Source organism: Sorex fumeus, unplaced genomic scaffold, assembly GCF_029834395.1.
Source record: "Sorex fumeus unplaced genomic scaffold, SorFum_2.1 ptg000063l, whole genome shotgun sequence".
NCBI lineage: Eukaryota > Metazoa > Chordata > Mammalia > Eulipotyphla > Soricidae > Sorex > Sorex fumeus.
In genome coordinates, this window is record NW_026606120.1 from 75,691,479 (window position 1) to 75,716,755 (window position 25,277).

At 56.6% G+C, this 25,277-nt stretch overlaps 3 protein-coding genes across 4 annotated transcripts in view; 1 reads left to right on the plus strand and 2 right to left on the minus strand.

The window, feature by feature from the left end:
- DNAJC7 (DnaJ heat shock protein family (Hsp40) member C7) overlaps nucleotides 1-2,845 on the minus strand; it is a 38,493-nt gene extending 35,648 nt beyond the window's left edge. The window contains exon 1 of the mRNA XM_056128209.1: nucleotides 2,558-2,845. Within this exon, the coding sequence (XP_055984184.1) occupies nucleotides 2,558-2,634 (77 nt within the window). The 5' untranslated portion in view covers nucleotides 2,635-2,845. The remainder of the gene's footprint in view (nucleotides 1-2,557) is intronic.
- Nucleotides 1-8,014, plus strand: part of NKIRAS2 (NFKB inhibitor interacting Ras like 2) — an 86,294-nt gene extending 78,280 nt beyond the window's left edge. Inside the window, exons 2-5 of one of the 2 annotated variants that reach the window (XM_056128218.1) lie at nucleotides 4,650-4,705; nucleotides 5,782-5,889; nucleotides 6,286-6,527; nucleotides 7,747-8,014. In XM_056128218.1, the coding sequence (XP_055984193.1) occupies nucleotides 5,796-5,889; nucleotides 6,286-6,527; nucleotides 7,747-7,986 (576 nt within the window). In that variant the 5' untranslated portion in view covers nucleotides 4,650-4,705; nucleotides 5,782-5,795 and the 3' untranslated portion in view covers nucleotides 7,987-8,014. Of the gene's footprint in view, nucleotides 1-4,599; nucleotides 4,706-5,781; nucleotides 5,890-6,285; nucleotides 6,528-7,746 lie in introns of those variants that run through there. The other variant, XM_056128217.1, reaches the window with a different exon arrangement.
- Nucleotides 8,015-10,080: 2,066 nt separating this feature from the next.
- The window catches only part of ZNF385C (zinc finger protein 385C), a 49,090-nt gene continuing 33,893 nt past the window's right edge, over nucleotides 10,081-25,277 (minus strand). The window contains exons 4-10 of the mRNA XM_056128208.1: nucleotides 19,442-19,590; nucleotides 17,286-17,396; nucleotides 14,527-14,692; nucleotides 11,865-12,137; nucleotides 11,303-11,499; nucleotides 10,916-11,026; nucleotides 10,081-10,308 (exon numbers count right to left, since the gene is read on the minus strand). Coding sequence (XP_055984183.1) covers nucleotides 10,081-10,308; nucleotides 10,916-11,026; nucleotides 11,303-11,499; nucleotides 11,865-12,137; nucleotides 14,527-14,692; nucleotides 17,286-17,396; nucleotides 19,442-19,590 — 1,235 coding nt within the window. The remainder of the gene's footprint in view (nucleotides 10,309-10,915; nucleotides 11,027-11,302; nucleotides 11,500-11,864; nucleotides 12,138-14,526; nucleotides 14,693-17,285; nucleotides 17,397-19,441; nucleotides 19,591-25,277) is intronic.

The window sequence follows — 25,277 nt, forward strand, 5'->3', positions numbered from 1 at the left end:
GAAATCATATCCTGTAGGGTGCTGGGGATGCGGGTGCTGTGGATCAAATCAAGTCAGCCGCATGCAAGGTAAGTGTCATTACCACCAGCACCAGAATACAATTTTTTTTTTCAGAATACAATTTTTGTACTTAAATTTATATTCATTTTTTTTCCTTAGAAGCAGATAAGATTACATTTCAAGAACCAAAGTGATAGTGAAGAGAGTAGGGCAGGAGTTTGCCTTGCACGTAGTTAACCTGAGTCTGATCCCTGGCACCCCACATGGTCCCTGGGGCCCATGAGGAGTGATACCTGAGCACAGATCCAGAGTAAGCCCTGAGCACTGCCAGGCGTGATCCAAAACGAAAATAAAATAACAGCAACAACAGCCAAAAGCCATTTTATAACCAATACTTTTTTTTGGGTGGGGGGAGACAGGGGGGTAGGGGTGGGGGAATGGTCACCTCTCAGAGGTGCTCAGGAAACTGTGTAATGCCAGGGAGCAAACCAGGGCTCCTGTATGCATTCCAGTCCTTTGAGCCATCTCCCAGGTCCCTGTAACCTCCCTGATTTTTTAAACTGCTATCAAACAGGCTGGTTTTGTGGGACTCAATGTGGTCACGTGACAGGGTCACCTGCTTTCTGTTTCTTAATATATCACATCCACGTACTCTAATTTGATGGTAGAATGTCCCCTATAGCTAGGCTTTTCTTTGTGGAGGTCACAGCAGGCACGGCTCTGGGGGCCATACAGCACCAAGGATCATCTTGCTCCTCACCCCCAAGAAAGAAGGTGCAGTACTGGAGTCACCTCCTTGGCCTCTGGACTGGGCCATTTCTTTTCTTTTCCTTTTTTTTAAAGGAAAAAGATAAAAGATAGGTTTCGCTCCCAAACCTAAATGGGGGCAATCCCTGGGTCAGAGATTTAAGCTGAGGAAGTTTCCAGAAGGTGCACTCCATTTTTACATCATAAAAACCACTGTGTTCTTTTCACTCCCAAGTGAAATAAATCTTTACATTTCAAAGCAAGTAGGGAAAACAGTTTCCTGCCTTGCACTTTTCCTTTTGTTTCTGTTTTAATTGCCGTGGGGGTATGCCAGGTAGGTGATGGTGGGGGAAGGGATCAAATCCAAGGCTCTCTGCTATTTGAGCGGACATTCCAGCCCCATGAGCAATTTCTCTTTTTGTTGGGAGGGAAGAAGAGGCTCCGGACAGTGCTCTGAGGGGCCTGGGAGCCACTCGGACCAGACCCGGCTAAGCAGAGACACGCGGTTCAATGCGAGGGCCCTAGGAGACGGTGCAGCGCCCCCCCACCCCCACCCAACTGTAATTCCTAATGATGCGGATGGTGCTTAATTCTCCACACCTTCGCTTAAGTAGGAAAACCGCAGAGCGAGCCCCGCTGCCTTCTCCAATCCCCCCCTGGCCTTGCTCTCCCGGTGGGTCCTCTGAGTCCCCAGAAGCGCGGGGGGGGGGGGGGGGGGGAGGGAGCGCGCGCTGAGGCACTGGGGCGCTGGCGGCAGGCAGCACCCCCCACCCCCACGGGGTAACCGTGCAGTCGGCCTCCTGGGACACCTCCGTCGTTCCCGGGGCGCAGAGGGGTAATCTCGGCCGTCCTGATTCCGGACCTCACGCGCGGCACCTCCACCTCCGCTCCCCGCAGCGCCAAGCTCCCAACGCTGCGGGCACCCCCCGAGCAGAGGAGGCACCATATGGGCGCTCGCGACGTCCAAACCCCTTTCTGTTCACTGCTTTGGGCCAGGATTAGGTCACACAGGGCACCCCATCCCGGGTGCCACCCCCACCTCCGCGAGATCCGGAGTCCAGAGAGTGTTCTGGAAAAGCAGCTCCGACCCGGCCCCCAGCGGAGCCCGGCGACCAAGCGCGGCTGCTCCTTGCCGAGACTCGGACCTGCGCCCTGTCCTGGGGGGGGGGGGGGGGGGGACGTGTAGGAAGGTGGAGGGTGGGGTGGGGTGCGGGGCGCAGCAGCCTCGGACCGGGCAGAAGCCGAGCCCCTCACTCGGCTCCTCCGATGCAAACCCGAGACTTTCGCAAGCAGGGCCGGGGAACGGCCACCAGGTCACGAATGGAGACGCGGTCACCCCGGAGTCGGACTCATGGGTGCTGGGGTGTCATTACCGAGCGAGGGGGCTGCGGGGAATCAGGGCTCGGAGCTCTACGGGACTGGGGCAACAAGGCCCCGAAGTTGGCCGGAGAAGATGGGGTCGCGGGGGAGGAAGGGAGGAAGTCGCCCCCGTCACCGCGCCGCCACCCCCATCCCCTCTGCCGACCCCCCGACAGTCCCGGCCTCTGCCATCAGGACGACCTTCCTCCCCACCACCCCAGTCAGGGCCGTCCTCGGCGCCCCGGCCGGGCGGAAGCGGGAGAGGAGGGCCGACCTCCGCGAGCGCCCCTTGAGGGGGCTCCATCCGGACTGGATCTCACAGGGTGAAGGTGGGGGGTCGCGGAGGGCGGGGCATCGCCGCCACAGCCAGTGGCTGCACCGTGGCAGAACCGGGTTTCCCGGAGCCACCGAGCCGAAGGTCGCTCCTTCCAACGCCCCGCCGCCGGGTTACCTCTTGGCTTCGTTGTCGTCCAGCAGCTCTGGCTCGGTCGCCGCCATTACCACATCGCACTCCGCGGCAGCCGCCATCTTACCGCCGGGACCAGAGAGCCGGGTGGGAGGCAGGCGGTGAAGAGCACTTCCGGCGGGAGCATCGAGCAGCTCAGCCGCGCTGCGCCCAGAGTGGCTCCTGTGAACCCGTCTACCAGCGAGAGGCTCCGCTTGGGGCCAGAGCGGCCTCCCGTCCCCGGAGGTCCACGGTGGTCTCCGCGCCGGAGCGGGGACCCAGGGACGGTTCCTCTGCGTAGGGGGCGCCACTTTACCCGTGGGTCTGAAGGGGGTGCCGGAGGGTGTTGCCTCTCTAGGCCTCGGTGTGCCTCAGTAGGCTGAGAGCTTCGTTGCCATAGCAACTAACAATCTTCGGGCGTCTAGGGTAATGCTAAGCCGAGTCTGGGCAGGATGTGGAGCCGGTGACTCCGGACTCAAGGGGAAAAACTCCCGCAGATCGCTGATCCCGTCTCCACCTCGGTGTTTGTCCACAGCTGCCGCCTGGGAAAGGCAGGAAGAGACACTTTGAGCCTAGTTCCCCCAGCTTTCATCGGCCCCTGGGAGCCCTGCCCAACCAAGCCAGGGGAACGCAGGGCGTCTTCACCCCGCGCCTTTCATCCCCCCTGGATCTCCAAGCGCCAACTGGTTCATCACCCTAATGACGCTGGCTCTTTTATGAGGCTGCTTTCATGTCAGCCGTCTGGGAGTGCCATCTCAGCATGAAGCCTAAGGAGGGTGGCACGGTGCCCCAGACCCTGCCCTGGAGTTTATAAGGCAGTTCTCGGGGTGAGGTCCCCAACCAGTGTCCCCATGCCTCCCGCCCCTTCTATAAACGTCCGATGCGGCACGCTTGTTTTCCCAAACGCACTCTGGATTGGAAACTCATTGAGGGCAAGAACTCCGCCCCATCATCTTTTACAACACCTCCCTCACCAAACCAATAATTTTTGTGAACTCGGGGTTCTCTGGGGTTAAATTGAGGAAGTTTGGGGTTAAAGGGCCACAGGAATAAGGGAGCAGGATATTTTAGGAGGATTGGTCCCATTCCTGCGGTAACCTAATATGCACAGTGGTCCACGGCTGCAAGTTGAAACCGCATCCAAAGCCGGTGAGCACGGAGAGAAGAGCTGAGCACGAAGGAGAACGGTCAGTCCTCCAGTCCATGGTTGAATTGCTCTCTCCTTCTGCTGGCTTGAGGAGCTTGGGGGACAAAGACATCCTGACCAGCTTGCCCTGCCTGACAATGGCTTATCATCTACAGTCTAAAGCTAAAGGTCAAGCTGCCTTAGCCTATCTTCCTGCTTTGTGTTCTCTGCATCTCAGCCCCACTCACCTCCTCCCACAGCCTTTATCTGATGGTTCTCAGGTGTTATCTACCTAGACCACTCTGCTTTTCAGATAGGAATATCCAACTTTCTCTTAGATATCTCTCGAAGAAACCCCCAAGACGGGTGGATCGGATTTTAATTTTATTCTTTATCACCCCTCCACAAGAGATGTTAGACTGAATCTCTTCCTGAATTCCTTAGCTTATCAATGACCACCATTGGGTCACCACACGAGAAAGCTGGGCTTCATCACGAACTCATTCTTTCTCCTGACTCCCAATTTACCACCAAGTTTTTTAATCTTTGGAATGTGTGTGTGGGCAAAGCCGGTTCTATTCAGAGATCACTCCTGAAGGGGATCGGGGGACCATATGGGGTGCACGGGATCAAATCAAGGTCAGCTGCCCGCAAGGACAGACAGAAGACACTGAATGAATAAACAAAATGTTCCTATGACTGTCTTTAGACGAAGAACTTTTAGACATCAGAGAAAACAAAACCCCAGCATCCAGGGAACCTAGACAAACCTCCCCACATCCCCAGCCTCCCCCGCAGCTCACCTCCAGCTCTGGAGCATAACCCGTCAATCCCCCGCCGGCCTCGGGGGGCGCTATGGGTTAGCGCCCGCTCTGTGCAACCGGAATTCCTCTCGCCGGACGGAAGCGAGGGGCGGGGCCAGGCGAGCCGGGAGGAAAAGCCGAGTTCCGGTGGCTGTGCTAGATTTGACCTGGTGCCGCCGCCCCTCCAGGGACCCGGCTAGGGTGCTGCGGGAGCCCCTCGAGGAGGTACGGAGCGGGGAAACTGCGATAGGCCACCGCGTCTGGACCTCCTGGGTGGCGGGTCTCTCTCATTCCCTCCCGGGTACGCCCAGGTGGGGAAATAGGGGCGGAGGACCCCCGTGGCTGTCACTTGGGGTATTCCTTCATCGCTAGGTTCCCAATAGAATGCCCTTTGGTGGAAGCGGGACAGGGAGGTTTCTTCTCCAAACACCTGTTGCAGACCTTTGGAGGTATGTGGTTAGCGTATTACTGTTGAGGGGGCAGGAGGGGGCGTTGTCTGGGTTACATCTGAGACGTCTGCCCGCTTCGGAGCGCCTGGAGATCTCTTGACCTGCGGCTTTCTGCATCTGAGCCTTAGCGCCAGAATCTACGAGGTCAGCCACAGCAAGGATTACCTTGCTGAAGATTTTACCCCTAAGATTTCTTCTATCCTTTCTTAGTCTCGTCTGAACCATGGGCATGGCTGGGAATTAGAATGAATTAATTGTTGTCCAGAAAAGTGATACAGGAAAGCAGAATATCCCTCTTAAATGTCTACTTTCCCCAGGAGGAGTGATGTCTTTCTCCATGAACCCCTGAAAGCAGCTGGTGATTGTTCCCCAGTGCAGGAAAGGAACCCCTTAGGTTAAAGGCCTGGGAGGCTTTAAATCAGCAACTGTTTCCCTTTAATGGCAACATTTATTGTGATTTCGCTTGGCCTCACAGCGGGAGTAAGTCTAGTAAGATTATCTGCCCAGGAGCGGGTGTAGACACCTCACCCACCTGGAGTGGTGTGGCTGTCTGTGGCTACTCATTTAGTGGAGGCGCTGGACTCTGTTTTGGGAGGTCAGCTCTGTTTTTTTGTTTATTTGGTTGCTTTGGTTTTTGGGCCACCCCTGGCTGGTGCTCAAAGGTTACTACTGGCTCTGCACTCAAGAATTACTCCTGGCAGGCTCATGGGGGGCTATATGGCATGCTGGGGATAGAACCTGGGTCAGCCGCATGCAAAGCAAGCACCCTACCCGCGGTACTATCTCTCAGGCCCTCAACTCTGTGCTGATGCACTCTTCCTTCCCTCGTCCCCTTTGCTTCTGTTTTTCCAGGCCAGAGGCCAAGCATGGGGAAGAGCTGTAAGGTGGTCGTGTGTGGCCAGGCATCTGTGGGCAAAACCTCAATCCTGGAGCAGCTTCTGTATGGGAACCATGTAGTGGGTGAGTGTTGTGAAGCTGTTGGGGTGGTGGTGGAGGCAGAAGGGCGGGGGCACATGGATCCCAGCAGGCAAGGGCTGAAAGTGGCTCCTGGTGGCTATTGCACCCCCCCCCCAAAGAATGAAACTTGCTTAATAAATAGCTCCCACCACACAACACTGAACAGGAAAGCCAGTACTAGAGGCAGAGAGACACAGCTCCAAGTTAGTTGTTGGTGCTTTGTATTAGCAGAAAAGTCATGTCAGCTCCCCCAAATCATTCCAATTCGTCCAGAATCTGAGCTTCTGACCAACCTCCTCCCTTCTGATCCCCCACATTTGTTTTTTCCTTCTCCAGGAGGGCCCCCAATCCCTTGCACTTCCTGGCTTCCTGCTAACGTCTCTCCTGGTTCTCTCCCAGGCTCTGAGATGATTGAGACACAGGAGGACATCTACGTGGGCTCCATCGAGACGGACCGGGGGGTGCGGGAGCAGGTGCGCTTCTACGACACGCGGGGGCTCCGCGACGGGGCCGAGCTGCCCCGACACTGCTTCTCCTGCACCGATGGCTTTGTCCTGGTCTACAGCACGGACAGCCGGGAGTCCTTCCAGCGTGTCGAGATGCTCAAGAAGGAGATTGACAAGTCCAAGGACAAGAAGGAGGTCTGGGTTGGGGCAGGGACAGTGGTGACCCGGGCTGGGGGCCTGTCCTACGCCATTCCTCATGGACTTTCCAGGACATGGGTCGGGAACTGAAACAGGATGGGGCCCCAGAATGGAAGGTACCTGCACCCCTAGAAGGGACCACGTGTTGAGGCAGCTGAACCAGAAGCTGCTTCAGTTTAGGAGGTCCCTGACCAGAGCTGCAAGTCCCAAGTGTTTTCTCATTTTCTCTTTGTTCTTTTGGGATTTTTGGGAGGGAGGGGTGGGGGCACCTAATGGTGCAGGTGTGGGGTTACTCTTGGCTGTACCATAGGAACCATGTGGTGCTGGGGATCAAACCCAGGGTTCCCATATGCAAAACCTGTACTCTAGCCCTTGAGTCATGTTCCTTGGACCCAAGTGCCCCCCCTCTTTTTCTTTTGTTCTAATTTTGGGTCACACCCAGTGATGCTCAGGGGTTACTCCTGGTTCTGCACTCAGGAATCACTCCTGGCAGTGTTTAAGGGACCATATGGGATGTGAGGGATCGAACCCCAGTCAGCCACTTGCAAGGCTAGTACCCTACCCGCCATATTATTGTTCTGGTCTTCGAGTACTCTTTATTTTTATTATTTTGGTTTTTTGTGTGTCACACCGGCGATGCTCAGGGGTTACTCCTGGCTCATGCACTCAAGAATTACTCTTGGCGGTGCTCGGGGGACCATATGGGATGCTGGGAATCGAACCTGGGTCGACTGCATGCAAGGCATATGCTCTACCTGCTGTGCTATGGCTCCAGCCCCTCAAGTACTCTTTAAACTGGAGTCCTGGAATCGCTTCCGTACTGCTTGTTCAGCTAGAAACTACCATTGGGCAGATGAAGGGTCAGGTGGGGACCAGAATTCATTTTTGTTCTTGATTTTGGGCTGAAAAAGCTGATACTTGAGGACTACTCTCAGCTTGGGTTTGTTCCTGGTGCTTAGGGGAGTGCGGTGCCAGGAATTGAACCCTGGGACCTCACAAGCAAGATATGCGTAACGCCCCTAAGCCAATGTGGGGGCCAGAATTTGTACTGAGGAAGGAGGGGACCAGCAGCCACTTCCCACATCTGCCCCTTTCCCTGTCTCCACTTATGTCACTCAAGACGGCCTCAGCCACTGAGAAGCCCTTTCCGGGCCCATCGATGGTCACCAACCCCCAGCCGGGCGCACTCACAGGCCTCACCATCCCTCTTCCCCAGGTCACCATCGTGGTCCTTGGCAACAAGTGTGACCTGCAGGAGCAGCGCCGCGTAGACCCGGATGTGGCGCAGCACTGGGCCAAGTCGGAGAAGGTGAAACTCTGGGAAGTGTCGGTGGCCGACCGCCGCTCCCTGCTGGAGCCCTTCATCTACCTGGCCAGCAAGATGACCCAGCCGCAGAGCAAGTCCGCCTTCCCCCTCAGCCGCAAGAACAAGGGCAGCGGCTCCTTGGATGGCTGAGGGGCTTCCCTTGCCACTCCCCTTCCCAGACCGTGTCTAACTTGGTGGGGGCGGGGGGAGCTCTGGAAGTGGGTTTCTGGGGTCAGGGAGGGCCTCGGTGGCAGTTCGGCCATGGTCACAGGGTGGTGCTCTCCACCTGGGCAGTCAGCTGGGCTGGCCCAGGTCACCTTTGCTTTGTCCCAGCTCTGGGAAATGCAGGTAACCCGCACTTCCATCCCCTTGACTCCAGTGACCTCTGACGGGGCTGTTGTGCCTCAGTGTCCCTCCCACCTGCCCTAGATGGGGGTGTCCAGTGCTGAGTCAGCTTCTGTCCCAGGCTGATGGGGGGGGGGGGGCACCTCTCTGGGCTTCTGGCTTGTGACACATTCGAACCCCATCCTGGAATGGGGCGTCCAAGGAGGGCATCCGCGTGCCAGGGCCGGGAGGAGTCCGCCCCGGGGAACAGCTCCCTCGCCTCGCCTCTCCCCCTTCCTGCTCAGGGAGCCGGGGGCCTCTTGGCCATGCCGGCTGTGCTGAGTCACGCGTGACTCCAGGGGCCTGCCTCGCCCTCTCTCGGCTTCAGTTTTCTCATCTGTAAAGCGATGGGAGTTGCTGAGATGCTCTCTCAGGACCTCTCCCGCTCTGCGATTCCACAACGCCAGTGGCTTCTGTCTGGCCAGCTAGATGGTACTTGCCTTCCCCTTTCAAGGTGCTATGGCCCCACCCGGCCCCAGCGCCGGGGACGCTGCATCCCCACCCCCCGCCACCAGGGGGCAGAAGCACACTGTCTGCTGGTGCCAGAGGGCTGCTGGCTGCCCATTGGGCCGGCAGCCCAGGACCATGGACTTCCACCTTTGGCTGCAGTGGTTCTCGGCACACAGCCGCAGAGAGGTGAGCCTGCTGCCAGGTGGAGGCCGCACCAGGCGCTCCTCTAGCTTTTCCTTTCCTCAGGTGCCCCCTTTTAGAGTTCTCAGCAAGGCTGGTTACACTCACCCCTCCTCCACAAGACCGGTACAGAGGGGAAGCTGGACAGGCGGCCTGGGGCTGGGTGAGTCCGGTCAGGCACAGGCTCGGGTGTAAAGTTCATTTATTGAGGCAGTGGACAGAATAAAACCACAACTGTTATCAAAAAGTTTCCCTCCCCTTCTTCTCCCAGTGGAAACAACTTAAAAAAACAAAAACAGAAAATGGTGGGAACAGGCAAAGTGCCATGTTTTAGAGGGCAGGGCTGGCGTGGGATGGAGCTGGGGGCAGGGGGAATGATGGTTCCGACAGCGTGAAAATGGGTCTGGGGTCATTCAGCACGGGCTCCCCACACTCAGCTGCTCGGCCAGGGGGACCACGGGCTGTATGGGAGGACAGAGGTGCTGTGGTGCTAGGGACCCGTGAAGGAGGGCAAGCTGGGGGGTTGGCAACAGCCAAGAGCACAGTCTGGGGAGATTCTGTGCCCCGCTGAAAAGAGAGGAAGATATTGAGAGACAAGGGGGGAGGACTTGGAGGGGATCAATGGCTCTGAAAACGGGGCTCCCAGCCCAGCCCACACCCTCGCGCCAGCAACCACTCCTGGCTTCACCCCACCTCCCCTCTACTCCTTTCTGAACACCCCCACGGCCACACGGCACACACAGAACCGGACCCCACTTCCACTTGAGACCCTCCGCACTTGTAGAGATTCTCCAGAGAATCCAAATGGGGCGAGCCTCCTGGGGGTGTAGTGGTCACAGGTCACTGTCCCCAGGCTCATTAAGAGTCCCAGGGCCTCTGGCCGTGGGGGCGAGGGTCCTGGGTGGGGACCAGGTGAGTCCCCCACCTGTAAGTTTTGCATAGATATTTGGGATTCATTGGTGTCGGACCCCATTAATTGGGTCGGGAAATGCAGGGAGGAACCCAGGGCCATCCTAGAGGGCTGGGAAGGGGGCAGGCATGGTCCTGGCTCCAGGTGGGATCGACTCTCCAGTCCTGACGGAGTCGGGGGCAAGGGGCACGTGGAGGGCAGCTACCCTGAAGTCCAGCCCAGCTCCTGCTAGACGGGTGGGCAGGAAGCCCAGGTGGGCCCTGTGGAATGCAGGAGCTGAGCCACACCAGGGAAGTCTGCCCCGGCCTCTGTAGGGGGGGCTAGTAGGGAGCGAAGAGGATGGGCCCTGCCGGGCGGACAGCTCCCACAGGCGTACGGAACAGAGCGGGGCCCAGGATGGGCGTCGGGAAGAGCGTGGTGGCGGCGGCGGGTCGCAGGGCCAGGGGCCCGGGCAGGGCACAGAGGGCCGCGGCAGTGGCGGGGAGCGGGCTGGGCAGGAAGCGGGCAGCCAGCGTCTTGGTGAGCTGCTTCTGCAAGGCCAGTTTCGACTGCAGAGGAGAGAGAACGGGTCAGTCTGACCCGGGTGGAATCCCATGTCCCTCTGCCCAGGGCTCCAGCCTGGGGCTTTGGCCGCAGGGGTGAAATTCGTGCCTTGGAGGATTCCAGGTCGAAAGTCTCTCCTTTCCCACCCCCGAAGTTCCATTCCGGAGGGCTTTCTCTCCCAGCTGTCTTCCTGCCCTGGGAGGTGTGGGAGACTCAAGAGAGATCAGTGCTGGGGCGCTGGGTGCTGGGGTGGGGACAGGCACTGCCTGCCCACCCTGGTGACCGCTCCAACCCAGCTTTTTTCTTGGCTTTTTGGGTCACACCCGGCGATGCACAGGGGTTACTCCTGACTCTGCACTCAGGAATTACTCCTGGCAGTGCTTGGGGAACCATATGGGATGCTGGGGATCGAACCCAGGTCAGCCGTATGCAAGGCAAACGCCCTACCCGCTGTGCTATGGCTCCAGCCCCCCCAGCCCCGCTTTCTACGGTTCCTGAAATTCCTCCTGCCAGGTCCCAGGAGAGCCAATCCCAGTCCTGCTCTTGGCCTCCAGCTAGCTTCCTTCCTGTCCACCCCCTTGCCCCGCTGGCTGGCCGCCTGTGGACAAGTACCTTGAGGATACTCACAGCCAGCGCCGCCTGCTTCTGCAGCTTGCTGTGCTGGCCGCAGGCCTTGGGTGGCTTCCCAGCCAGGCGGTCTTTGTGCCTTCTGCTGTTCAGGTGCTGTCGGATGGACACAGGCTGGGAACAGGGTGAGACGCCCAAGGGCCCCCAGCCCACCTCCCTGCTGCCCTAGCCCGGGCTTGCCCGCTTCTGACATTGAACATTACCCGGCAGCATCCTGGGCGGGCCCTACCCTGGAGGTAGAAAACAGGGCTCCCGGAAGCCCCTGGGCATGCCAGGCTCACCGCAGCCCCGCTCAGCCCAGAACTCCTGCTCTCCCAGACTCCGTGCCCCCCGCCTCCACCCCCTGCTCCCCCCCAGATCCTCTCCCCCCACCTGCTTGAGTTGGGTCTCAGAATTGACCTGGAGCTGGCAGAGAGCACAGTGAAAGGGGGGGCTGGGCCCCTGCCGGCCCCCCCGGCCCCCTGCCGCTCTCCTGGCCTTTTGTCCAGCTCCGCCGCGGGATGCTGGGCGGCCCCGGCTCCTTCGGGGAGCTCCCCGCTGGCCTTCCACCATCCACCGGTGTCTGGCTCCTGGAGTGGGGAGACAAGCCAGTCTCAGGAGGGAAAGTCGGGGGCAGGTGTTGCGAGGGCTCCTTCCCCCATCACCCGCGGTGCTCCACACACATGGGCTCCCCTGCAGCCACAGGAGGAGCTGGGTGCTTCCAAGCTGCCTCCTGCCATGCCCACCTCCTCCAGGCAGGCATCCTGGTGGTGGACTCTGACAGTGGCCTCTCAAACCCTTCCCTGGCGTGGAGCCACACAGAAACCGATGCTTGCCTGTGTTCTCTGGAGTTAACCCCGACCCCTCACCCTTCCTGCTCAGCCCTCACCACCCCATGAGCCAGCCCTGGACTTTGACCGAGACTCCCAGCTGGGCTCAGGCTGCGGACACTGACCTGTGTTGTGAGCCTGGAGCTGGGAGGCGGAGTTCACGGTCACCTTACACGTGGGGCAGTAGAGGGGCCCCTTCTCGCTTCTGCCGTCCCCGCTCCCTGAAGCAGCCCCTGCCGGCTCCTCCGTCCCAGGCTCGGGGGAGCAGGGAGGGCAGGAGGAGGAAGAGGAAGAGGAGGCAGCGTCCAGGGAGTCTGGCTGGGCGGGCTCCCCAGGTGCGGGGTCCGGAGTCAGTGGCGGCTGTGCTGGGGGGCCGGCAGGGGGCGCTGCAGGAACTGCTAGAAAGGAGGAAGGGCAGCAGCTGAGGGAGCCCCAGAGGTTGGGATGGCCGAGGCTTGAAGGGTGGAGACTGCTGCATCCCAGACCCCACTCTCCCTCCAACTCATGGGACCAACCTGGGACTCTTTGGGCCTCTGTTTCTTTGGGCTTCAGACACCAGAAAGTTGGTCTCAGAAAATCCTCACAGCCCTCAGATGCTGCAGCTTTTAACTCTATTTCACTATTATGGTTGCCAGCTGAGAGCATTCCTATGGGGCTGGAGTGACAGTATAGCGGGTAGGGCGTTTGCCTTGCACGCTGCCAACCCAGGTTCGATTCCCAGCATCCCATATGGTCCTCAGAGCACTGCCAGGAGTAACCCCTGAGAATTGCTGAGTATGACCCAAAAAGCAAAAAAAAAAAAAAAAAAAAAAGGAGCAGACAGTGAGAGCATCCCTAAAGGGATGCTCTATAGAAGTCTAAAGCCTGCTGGGGTGAGGGAGGCAGAGGCAGTACAGCCAGTAGGGCGCTTGCCTTGCACACGCCCAACCTGGGTTCGATCCCCAGCATCCCATATGATCCCCTGAACACCCCTGAACTTCAAGCGGTAGAAGGAGCCCCTGAACTTGACTGGGTGTGACCTTCTAACTTGTTTAATTATAGCACCATGATTTACTGAGTTGTTTATAATACAGTTGTTTCAGGCATGCAGTGCTCCATCACCAATCCTACCACCAGAGTCCCCAGCTTCCCACCCCCCACCCAAGCCTGACTCCTTGCAAGCACAAATTTACTTCATATTGCTTGCTACAACACAAAGGCAAATGCAGGTATCAAACATACCAATAAGAGTCCATTTGTGGAGCATATACTGCCCGAACCCATGTGCTGCTTGCGCCCACGTGGCCGAGCACATGTGTCGTCTGAGCACATGTGTCACCCGCATCTTCCCTCTTGAGATGTGTATTTTCATGCTTTCATGTCTAATGCTGGGGTGTGTGTAAGGAGCTCTCTCCACCCTTGGAGAAGCCCACGTTTTCTCTTGAGTGCATTTCTCTCTCTGTCTCTCTGTCTCTGTCTCTGTCTCTGTGTCTCTGCCTCTGTCTCTGTCTCTCTGTCTCTGTCTCTCTCTCTCTAAGGAGCTCTTTCCACCCTTGGAGAAGCCCACGTTTTCTCTTGAGCACATCTCTCTCTCTGTCTCTGTCTCTCTGTCTCTGTCTCTATCTCTAAGGAGCTCTCTCCACCCTTGGAGAAGCCCATGTTTTCTCTTGAGCGCATCTCTTTCTCTGTCTCTGTGTCTCTGTGTCTGTGTCTGTCTCTCTGTCTCTGTTTCTCTCTCTCTCCTCTCTCTCTTCCTCTCCCTTCACAGCTTCAAAAACCCTCCAAATAAGGACCCATTCAGGTTGAAAGATGCGTGCCAAAAGTAGACTATAGACCAAACACGATGGCTGCTCAATACCTCTACTGCAAACCACAACAGCCAAAAGGAGAGAGAATAGAAGGGAATGCCCTGCCACTGAAGTGGGGTGGGGGTGGTGGGAGGGATGCTGGGAACATTGGTAGGGGAGAATGGGCACTGGTGGAGGGATGGGTAAACGATCACTGTATGACTGTAATGCAAACCCGAAAGTTTGTAACTGTACCCCACAGTGATTCACTAATAAAAAAAAATCCTCCAAATAAAATCTATTTATTCAAACAAACACAAACACTGTCCTCCCATTGTTCATCGATTTGCTCGAGCGGGCCCAGTAATGTCTCCATTTTGAGACTTGTTGTTACTGTGTTTGGCATATTGAATACATCACGGGTAGCTTGCCAGGCGTTGCCATGCGGGTGAGATAGCTTGCCGAGATACATCTCGGTAGCTTGCCGGGCTCTCCAAGAGGGGTGGGGGAATCGAACCTGGCTTGGCCTGGCTGGCTGCGTGCAAGGCAAACGCCCTACCACTGTGCTATCGCTCCAGCCCTATTTACTTCAATAAAAAAAAAAGGTGTCTATTTGTGACCATTGTTGCATCTCACAATGGTGTTAATAAAGTCATCGTCTAAGGATTTGCCGGGCTGGTGGGTGGTAGTTGAGCCTTCTGTGTTACTGTTTAGGCTCATGGAACTTGGTGGTCTTTATGCAACTTTCCCATCACATTTGCTCTGATCCTTCTGGTCTGACAGTACTGTGAAATTAGGAGGTGTTGTATGGATGGAAGATGCCCCGAGAGCACCATCGCAAAAGAGCAGAAATCTCTTCACTCCACGTCAGCAGCCAGATTGGGAGTGGAGGAGAGAGGAGTTTAAGACCAGCCTCCATTTGGGGCTGGGGAGTGGTCTGACCTCCAGGTTGGGTGTGGGGTTTGACCCCTGGCAACCAGCGCCAGGTAAGCTGAAAAGAAATGAATAAAACAAGACTAACCTTTGCTCTGTGGCTCTTCAGAGGCTCCGCTAGTGGGAACCGGGGTTGGGGAACCCGGAACCTCCTCCCGGGCCAGGTCTGGTGGTTTCTGCTTGTTCTTGGCAGCTTCTGCCGCTTTGAGCTTGCGAGCATGTTTGTGGCCTTTATAATGTGCTTCTGCCTGGTTCTGTAAGAGGAGGACACGGGGGTCAGCTCTGCTGACCGACCTGGGGCGGGTCCTGCCACTGCTATGGTCAGCACCGCACAGGCTCCACACAAGCAGCCACAGACTTCCAGTTCTGACGCTGCCACCACTACAAGCTGTGCATCCTGGGGCAGGTCTAACCACCTCTCTGGGCCTTGGTTTCCTCCCTCACAAAGGCTGTAATGACCACACTGGCCTCAGTGGACTGAGTGGATTCAAGAGCACCCCAGTGACCTTGCAGGTGCTTGATGAATGTCAATGACCAAATTGCAAACCGCATCAGCCAGACAAAACAGCAGTCCCACGCTTTGGGGTGTGTGCCTCATAGCACATCCACAGCTTCATTCAGTTTCCCCGATGTTAACAAAACATGTCCTTTTTTGCTATGCATCATGCAGTGCCCGGCATTAAGAAGATACGGTACTGGTGAGAGAGTATGGGGATCACTGCACGTGCCTTGCACTCTGCCAACCTGCTTCAATCCATGGCACTGCATATGGTCCCTTAAGCCCCACCAGGAGTGACCCCTGAGCATAGACCCAGGAGTGACATCTGAGCACTATTAGGTGTGGGGGAAGGGAAAGGGGGGAGAGGGGAGAGGGGAAAGAGGGAGAAGGGGAAGTAAGGGGAAGAAGGGGAGGGAAGGAAAGAGGAAGGGAAAGGAGGGAAGGGGAGGGGAGAGAAAATTCAGTCTCTTCCTCAGAGTAGTCTCTGTCCATCTCTTGCGCGAATTGCAGAACCTGAAAGCCTCAAGAGCGCCCCCACTGGCCCAACACTGACCTCCCTCCTTGGTCCTTGGACCCTGGTTTATTCCCAACCATAGGAAAGTTGGACCCCTGAGGTCCTCCTGGACCCCTCACTGAAGCATCATCCTGAACTTCCAGAGTCGCCTGGACAGAAGTAGAGCCTTTCCTGGGAGGCCAGAAGAGGCCCCTCCCTGCCGAGGGGAGAGCTCTGTAGAAAGCACTAGGGCTATGATCAGCCAGGCCTGGACCTAAATACAGGCTGTGTGGCTTCAAGGAAGTCACTTAACCTCTCAGAGGCTGCTCCCTCAAGCCTGATCAGGGCCGGAGCTATAGTACAGCGGGTAGGGCATTTGCCTTACACATGGCCGACCCCCCAGCATTCCATACGGTCCCCCAAGCACTGTCAGGAGTAATTCCTGAATGCAAAGTCAGGAATAACTCCTGAAGATCGCTGGGTGCGATCCAAAAAGAAACAAACAAAAAAAAAGAAACAAGCCTGGTCACAGCTTCCCTATCTCATGGAGAGACCATGGGAACCTTAGCTCCAGGGGCCGGAGAGATAGTACAGAGGGTGGGGGGGGGCACTCACCTTGCACACGACAGACCCAGGTCTGATCGCTGGCACCCCAGATGGACCCCCAAGCACTACCAGGGGTGGGGGTGATCTCTGGGCACAGAGTCAGAAGTAAGCCCTGAGCACTGCTGGGTGTAGCCCTCTCCCACCAGCACCCCCCACCCCACGCCCAAAAAAAGAAGAAGAGAAAAGAAAAATAAATTCAGCTCCAGGACTGACTGGGAGATGGCTCAAAAGGCTGGAGCATCTGCTTTGCCTGCAGGAGGCCTGATTCAATTCTTGACTCCCACCGAGTGACCCCCTAGCCCGCACAGAGTCCAGAGGAGCCCCTGAGCACTGCTGGGTGTAAATCCAACAGCAAAAACAATAAGCAGGGGCTGGCTGGGGCAATAGCACAGCGGGTAGGGTGTTTGCCTTGCACGTGGCCAATCCGGGTTTGATTCCCAGCATCCTATATGGTTCCCTGAGCACCACCAGGAGTAATTCCTGAGTGCAGAGCCAGGAATAACCCCTGTGCATTGCCGGTGTCACCCCAAAAAGAAAAAGAAGAGAAAAGTCAGCTCCAGCCAGGAGATGATGGGGAGGCTCCTGGCACCCAGAGTGGGGACAGGCAGGTGGTCTTCTCCCTCACAGAATTCAGAAGATGGAAGATGGGAGAGATGCCTGGGGGAGCCAAGAGGGACAGGGTTCAGGTCCCCAGAGATGAGAGGCTGGATAGACAAGGGTTGAGAGAGGGAAGCCATAAGGAATGCAGTACACCCCTCCAAACTGATCACAGGGCCAGAGAGCCGGTGCAAAGGGCTGGCACACTTACATACGTTAATCACATACATACACTTTAATCCATATTCAGGCAAAAATGGCTATTTAGGGACTGGAGCAATAGTACAGAGGGGAGGATGCTTGCCTTGCATAGGACTAACACAGGTTCGATCCCCAGCATCCCATACGGTGCCTCATGCCCCTCAGTGATTGCTGAGTACAGAGCCAAGAGCAACCTCTGAGCATCGCTGGGTGTGACCAAACACCAAAACAAAAGTAAATGAATAAATAAAGGGGGTGTGCTAATTACACAGAAACATTATATCCAGAGAAAAGAGGCTGAGATGGACAAAGGTTTGGGAGCACTCTTCTGCTACCAGAGATGGAGCCTCAGGACCATTATCCCAGGTCACCCCATCCTCCAAGAGCCCCCAGAAACCCTAGGTCCAGCCCCCAGCCTCCTCCCCAGCCTGTTCACACTGCTCCCTCTCACCGCCGAGTTGAACCTCAGATGACAGATGTTACAGGAGATGAAGAGCTTCTTCTTCAGAGGGGAGGGGACCCCAAATGTGTGGCTGATGACAGCTTTCTGGACCGGGTCCATCTGTGAAGCAAAGAAGGGCGCAATCATTCTGCAGTCAGGTTGTGATAGGGGGCAGTGCTGGCTACGGGTTAGGGAAGCATCCAGTCTGACCCTGGAGTGTTCCCGCTCTCAGCCCTGCAGGACGTGGCCAGGTGAATCCTCATCCCATGGAGCTGAGAATAGAACCATGTCTGGGGGACCCAGGACCCCTCTCACTACCCGCTGAATCTCTGATTCATAAGGAACAGTGCCCTGGAGACTCCTATTCCGGAAGCCGTTCTCTGTGCTGGACCTACAGGCACTCTGGGTGCTCTGACCAGCTCAACACCATACCCAGATCTGAGGAGCAAGAGAGTCAGGGAGAGAGGCCAGGGGAGGTGGACAGCAAGGAGAAGCCTGGGGGTCCCTGAGTGGGAGCCAAGGCTAGGACCTCAGACCCCCAACCAGGAGGTCAAGGGCTTCACTCATGAGGGACCCCATGCCTGGAAACGAAGCATGCCAGCAAGTGACAGGAGGGACCAAGGTCCTCAGGACCTTTACCCAGCCGGGAAGTGGCCACAAAGAATTCCCCCCACTTCTGGTCAAGATGGAGTGGGGTTCATAAGTAATTTTTTGGAGGGGTTGGGCCACACTTGGACACCAGAACCACTAAAATACCCCTAGTGGTTCTCCAGGGGCCATGCAGGGCTGGGGATCAAACCCAGTCCCCCACCACACAGAGCAGGTGCTCTGGCCCTTTGATCCATCTCGCCGGTCCTCGATTTGATTGGGCGAGTTGGGGAGGGCATTGTTTCTAGCTCAGGGAGTGAGGTGAAAGCCATGCCAGGCTATCCCACCTGGCCTTCCCATGCCCACACACATATGGACACACACACATACACAGACACGGGCACATAAGCTCACAAGAAATGAAAGTGAAGGAGACACATGCAGAAGATACACACTCACACACAGACTCACAATGGCCCAACACCCCTAACACACACACACACACACACACAGAGTGGAGACTCAGAGCAGTCAACACAGAAGCCTTTCAGAAACACAAACACACACTAATCTTATATCCAGGAAAAATTGGACTGTTCACACATACACACACACACACACACACACACACATACAGAGATACACCCATTCACAACCATAAATAACAAAGACCAACTGGGACACAACTGAGACTGAAGGACACTTAGGGATCACACACAGACACCCACAGATGTCCCCAAATTAAACCTCAAGTGAAACCCAGTTCTCAAGTGCCGGGGACTTCCCCCCCTCCCCGTAAACAGGCCTGAAGCAGGGGTGCTTCGAGGATTAAGAAGAAATACAGAAGAGCCGGAGTGATAACACAGAGGGGAGAGTGTTTGCCTTGAACCTGGGCCGACTCAGGTTCGATCCCCGGCACCCCATATGGTCCCCTGAGCACAGTCAGGAGTAATTCCTGATTGAAGAACCAGGAGCAAACCCTGAGCACCACCAGGAGTGACCCAAAAAGCAAAAAAAGCAAACCAACTCAGAAATAAGAGAGAAAAAGAAGCAGGGGGGCAGAGGGCTCACAGCCTCATGGAGAGAGAGCACCTAATGCCCTCCATGGACAGTATGCATTGCTTAGAACCAATGGCTATTAAGAGGAGAAGGTTAACAATTTTGGGCAGGTATCTGACTATCTTAATCTACCCGGGTCAAACTTTTCCAAATCTGAGGGCCTTAGTTTATCAGGACAAACCTTTTTGTAAAGGGCTTTCTCATGGGGAAATACTTCCAGGAGGGGGTGCAGCAACAGGACCCCCATCAGGGCAGCACTCTGCATGTAGCGCCAACATTCTGGATCGAGAGGTGCCATGAACTCCCCATCCTGCATGTCCAGACCCCAACACCCAAGCCCTGCAGGGGAGTTGCTGTTTGTCGGAGGGATGACACATCCCGGGGTGGGTCGGGGGGAAGCTGGGCCTTGGGGTCCCCATCTGGGGAGCACCAACTCACTCTGAGGGTCATTGGAAGGCCATGAGCCTCTCTTCCACCAGCCCCCTGGACCCCCCAGCCTGGCCGCGCCACCCACCTACCGTGCTGAAGTTGGGGAAGAGACTGAGTGGGGCGTTGCCATTGAGGTGGAAGGCGAGCAAGTGCTTGAAGTCCAGCGGGGGCTGCAGAGGACTGGCGGGCAGGGGCAGGGAAGCCAGCAGGGGGCTGGGGGTGCTGGAGGCTGGGCCTGCTGCAGGAGGAAGGAAAAGGGAGTCTGAAGTGGGGAGTCCCCCAACTTTCTGCAACCTCTTAGGCTGAGCCGCTCTCAGGGGTGAGTGAGGCCAGGGCCCAAACTGCCGTCATCCCCTGCCCACCTTCCAAAGCAGCGCTGGCAAAGCCCAGGGCCACCGAAGCCCAACCTGGAGCTCCCACAATGTGGGGAGTACAAGCCGGATGTCCAAGTGTGAGGTGCTCCAAATGGTCACAGTAGGGTATAGTAGGGGCAGGCGCGCGCGTGCGCGCGCACACACACACACACACACACACACACACACATACCACCATGGAGACAGCACACTGCGATGCGCAGAGTTACCACTTTATTGCAAATTCAGCCCGAATTCAGGAGATCAGAAGAGAGGGGCCGGTCCCCCAGCTTTCACAAGCTGCCCCCTCCGGATGCCCACACCGTTCACGGCAAAGGCAACCCCAAGCGAGGGGAGGCCCAGGGGAGGCTGAAGAGATGTGTCTCCCTGCTCTGTGCGGCCCCCCTCCCCCAAGCTCAGATACTCTCCCCAGGAGGCAGGACGGTCCTGTGGTTGTTACAGCCTTTGATGGAGAGGTGAGGTGAGGGCAGGTGAAGGCTAAGAACCTGGGGAGCAGCCAGACTTCGAGGAAGACAGAGGTGAAATAAATTGAGTGCGCCCAGGACTCTTTTGGAACACTGCCATTGCAAAACCAATAATAAATCCTTTTCCAGACCAGAGTGGGGGGTAGGGGGGTCAAAGGACAGAGCGCTGGCCTTACAATAGGAGACCTGGGTTACATCCCCAGTTACATTCCACCTGGTCTACTGAGCATTGCAGGGAGCAAAGTCCTGTCTCAGCACTGTTGAGTGTGCACCCCACCCCCAACTCCCTGCAAAACCAAAAGAAAACTTACAGATTTTGGTGTTCACACCAAGAAAGATAGGGTAGGGCTGGAGGATAGCACAGCAGAGAAGGCGCTTGCTTTGCATATAACTGACCTGGGTTTGATCCCTGGCACCCCATATGGTTCCCAAGTCCCACCAGGAGTGATATCTAAGTAAAAAGAGCTGAGAGTAAGCCCTGAGCACCTCCTGGTGTGGCCCCAAAACAACAACCACAAAAGTGGCTTATTTTTGCACTTCTCCATTTGTGAGTCTTTTATACACAGTCACCCACAGCCAAGCCTCAGGTGGGCTAGCGGAGGGTGGGGAAGAAGGATACACAGTGCGTACAAACAGGACCTCATCAGTTCTCCAGAAAGAGAAACTGCTGGAAGAGAGGTCAAGTCACACTCAAGAACCCCATTCTCCTTCCCTTGGCTCTCAGCCCCCAAGACACAGTCCTTTACCCTGCAGCCAAGACACCCCTGCCCCCAGACTTTTCTAGGACTGGAGCCTGGGCCAACTCGAGAGGGTGAGCAGAGGCTCATCCAATTCTGGGAAGACCAGGAGCAGTTGTTAGGGTGCCCCAGGGCCAAGCATCTCTGCCCGTTGCCCAGGTTCCAGAGTGCCCCTGGGACAATGGAGGGACTCGGCACAGGGAAAGGGAGCGAGGGGAGAGGTTGGGAAGGTCCAGTTAGCGAGTCTACACTGGTGCGGCTGAGCTGAGTCAGGGCATCTGGGCCCTGGGCATTAAGGACCCAGCCCCCCCCCCGTCCCGCTGCACCCAAGGAGTTGGCCCTAGGAGGGCAGCAAGTCCAGGAGCCTGCAACCCCGACCCTGCATAGCCACTCTCCAAGCCCCCCACTGCCAATGCTAAGTGAAACTCATGCAGTAGGAAGCCGTCCACTGCATTCTTCCCCGCGGGGCCACCCCGATGTGTGTCCAGTGCAGCTCCAGGAGGTGCCCATGGGGTAGAGAAAGCCGAGGAGAAGTCGGGGAAGAGCTGGTACAGCTCAGAGGGTGCACACACCAGCTTAGTGCCCATGCCCCGAGCACGACTCTGCCAGGCGCTGTGCCAGCTCTGGGCCAGGTCCTGGGCCCCAGGGGCATGCCCTCAGGGCATTCAGAGTCAACTCTTGGGTGACGGGATGAGTGGAATGAGCTGGCTACTGGCAGGTACAGTTCCGCCCAGTCCTCTGGATGTCCTCACTCCCAAGCCCCGTCCAGGCCTCTGGTGGCCACCCACCTGCACATCCCTCACTCTCCTGGGGCTACAACGATCGCCGCGCTCCATGCCCAGCAGCACCTGGCACAGGTGGAATCTCTTCAGCTCCAGCAGGGCAGAGCCAAGGGCCTTGGGCACGTACTCCTTGGCCCCGCAATATTGCACAGTGCTCAGTGTGGTCAAAGTGGCCACGTCCACCTCCACTGTGAGGCCCACGGAGGTGGGGCTGGCCCCAGTGAGTGGTCAGTGCCAGGCGGTGGGCCCCGACATCACGTGGTACAGAAAGTTGTCAGTGCCATAGTGAAGGTTTCCTGGGCTTTGCCATGCTCACAGTGCGCCAGCCCCAGGGGGCACTCGAGGCAGACCCGGGACTTCTGCTCATAGCTGCAGGGCAGCCGGGAGAACTCCCTCTTCCAGTGCTCGCTGGAGTAGTGCTTGTGCTTCTTGCTGGAGTTGGAGGTCTCTCTGGCTGGCTTTTTCCTAGGGGGCACCATGCTAGCTCCTCCAGGGGCTCACCCAAAAGCTCATGTCCCCCACCTCCCTTCCAGCCTGCCCTGCCCACCAGAAGCACCTCCCTGGACAAGGGGAGTTGGGCCGCCCGCCAGGCTAGAAGGGACGGTTGGACTAAGGTGGAAAGTTTACTCCTGCTTTGCTGGTGGGAGACTGAGATGAAACACAGAAGGAGAGGATGTCAAGGGCTCTGCTGGGGCCTGGTGAGCCCAGGGGTGGCCTGGATGAAATGGGGAAGGACCAGAGAGATAGTATAGTGGGTAGGGTGCTTGCTTGCATGTAGCTGACCCGGGTTTAATCTCTAGTACTGCCTATGGTACCCCGAGCCCTGCAGGAGTGATTCCTGAGCACAGAGCCAAGAGTTGTTCCTAAGCACAGCAGGGTGTGGCCCCAAAACAAAATAAGAAACGAGGGAGGGCTGTGGGGAGTGGGCAGACGCATGTAAAGAGCATAGGGAGGGACCCCAGATGGGCCCCCACACTTCCCTGGGGCTCCTCTGAGGGGGACCATATAGGGAGACACATACCAGCACTCAGAGCCGGAAAGACTGGCCCCCACTTTGCTGCAACACCACAGCAAGGTGGAAGGGGAATGTTTGGGGGGATCTGAAGAATTCATGGCTAGGCTGGGTCTAACACCCTAGGCTCCTGGTCTCCCACCCAAGGACTGGCTGGTCCCCCCTCACAACCGCAGCCATTGCTGTCATCAGAAGGAAGCCAGTGGCCCTTCTGCCTGCGGCTCCACCATCCAGGGCAGGCTCGCCTCCAGCTGATGTTCCTGGGCCTACTCGGAACCAGAGGCAAAGCCCCTCCAGCAAGCCTCCATACCTGCCCCGTGCCTTTTTTTTTTTCTTTTTGGGTCATACTCGGCGATGCTTAGAGGTTACTCCTGGCTTTGCACTCAGGAATTATCCCTGGTGGTGCTCGGGGTAATTCCTGGTGGTGCAGAGTCAGGAGTAACCTCTGAGCATCACCCGGTGAGACACCCCCCCCAAAAAAAAAATCACTGGAGTCCCTGAAGAACAAGAAGGCAAATATGATAAAGAAATAATAGTTAAAGAAATCATTGATAAGAACTTCCCAGAGTTTAGGATTACAAGCACAAGATCCAAGAGGTCTGAAGGATCCCGGTGAAAATAGGCCCAATTTGGAAAACACCCAGACACTTTATACTCCAAATGACAAAATGCAAAGATAGAGACACAATATCGAGGGCAGCAAGACCAAAAAGGAACTTACAGGGTGGTTTGCGGAGGTGGGAGGGAAACTGGAGGCAGCTCAGATGTACCTTCTGCCGCCCTCCCAGGCCCCCAAATCCCCAGCCTGTGAGGAGTGCCCGTATGCACTATGGTGCACACAGGGAACCCCTGGGAAAACAGTGCTTGGTTTCCAGAAGGCCACAGTTTTATTTTATTTTATTTCTGGGTCACAACCAGTGATGCTCAGGGGTTACCCCTGGCTCTGCATTCAGGAATTGCACCTGGCATTGCTCAAGGGACCATATGGGATGCCCAGGATTGAGCCTAGATCAGCCGCATGCAAGGCAGACACCTTATCAATTGTACTATTGCCCTTGGAAGGCCACAATTTGTTCTTGATTTTGTTAGCATACGGGCCAGGCTCAGTTTCCCATACCCACCCCAAAACACATCTTTGTTTGTTTGTTTGTTTGTTTGTTTGTTTTGGGGCCATACCAGGCAGTGCTTAGGGCTTACTCCTGGCTCTATATTCAGGAATTACTCCTGATGGTGCTCTAGAAACCATAAGGAGTGTCAGAGATTGAACTCGGGTCGGCTGTGTGCAAGGCAAATGCCCTACCCACTGATCTATCTCCCCGAACTCTGAAACACATGTTGCCTTAAAAGACTCCAGATATACCTCAGGCAGCCATGACCTGCTCCTCAGCTCTCTCCTCCTCATCCCTCCATTGTCAGAGTCCCCAAAGTATCCCCGTGCTGCTTAGCAATGATCCCCAGCCTGGGCCTCTGCCCCACCTGCTCCTCCCGAGAACATCACTGACCCCCGCCACCCCGCCAGTGGCCCGCTTAGGAGATGGCGCAGCCTCCCATCCGGTACCTGTCCCTCCAGTCCCTCCTCTTCGCCATTCAGGCCCTGGTCCAGGGATTATACTCCCTGCCTCTCCCAGCACTGTTATGAGTGCACGCGCACACACACACACACACACACACCACCACCACCACCACCACCACACAAACCACACACAGCTCCCCACCCACACCCACACACATCTCCTCACACACACCACCACCATCACCCCACACCACATACACACCCCTACACACCACACCCCCCACAACCTACACATACACACCCCACACACATCTCCACACACACATCACCACTACCACCACACACACACCACCTACACACACCTAGACACCACACACAACCCATACCCTACACACACCCCACACACCCCCACACTGCACCACACCATACACACACACAACACACACATACTTCACATATACACACACACCCCACCCACACCACACACCACACACACACACACACACACACACACCTAGGAGGCTGTCTCTCTCTCTCTCTCTCTCTCTCTCTCTCTGCTACAATACCTTCTATCCTCAGCCAGTACCAGTGTCTCTGGTACTCTGGGGCTCCTCTCTCCCCCCTCCTTAGACCCCCTTCCCTGCACCCAAACCCTCCTCCTGGATCAGAGAGCTCATACAAAGCTTACGGTGCTTCTCTGCATGTGGCCAGCCCTGTTTCAATCTCCAGAATCAGATGGTCCCTCAGCACTGCAGGGTGGTGTGGTCCCCCCAAATATCCCCCAAATGCATCCTGCTTGAACATCCCCCATTACTGTCCGTCTCTCAAGGTCCACCAAAGGCCCAGCACTGCTGACCTCTGACAGCCACTCCCCTCCCAGCTCCAGACACACTGACCTTCCTCTTGGCCCTGCCAGAGTTCCAGGATCCCATCCCCAGGGCCTCCGCTCCTGCTGTGTGCAGTGCTTGCTTCCAGAATGCTCCGGTCCTCCCTCCCAGCACTTTCCCTGTAGCCTACCCATCCCCTCTTCAAAGCAGGCATTT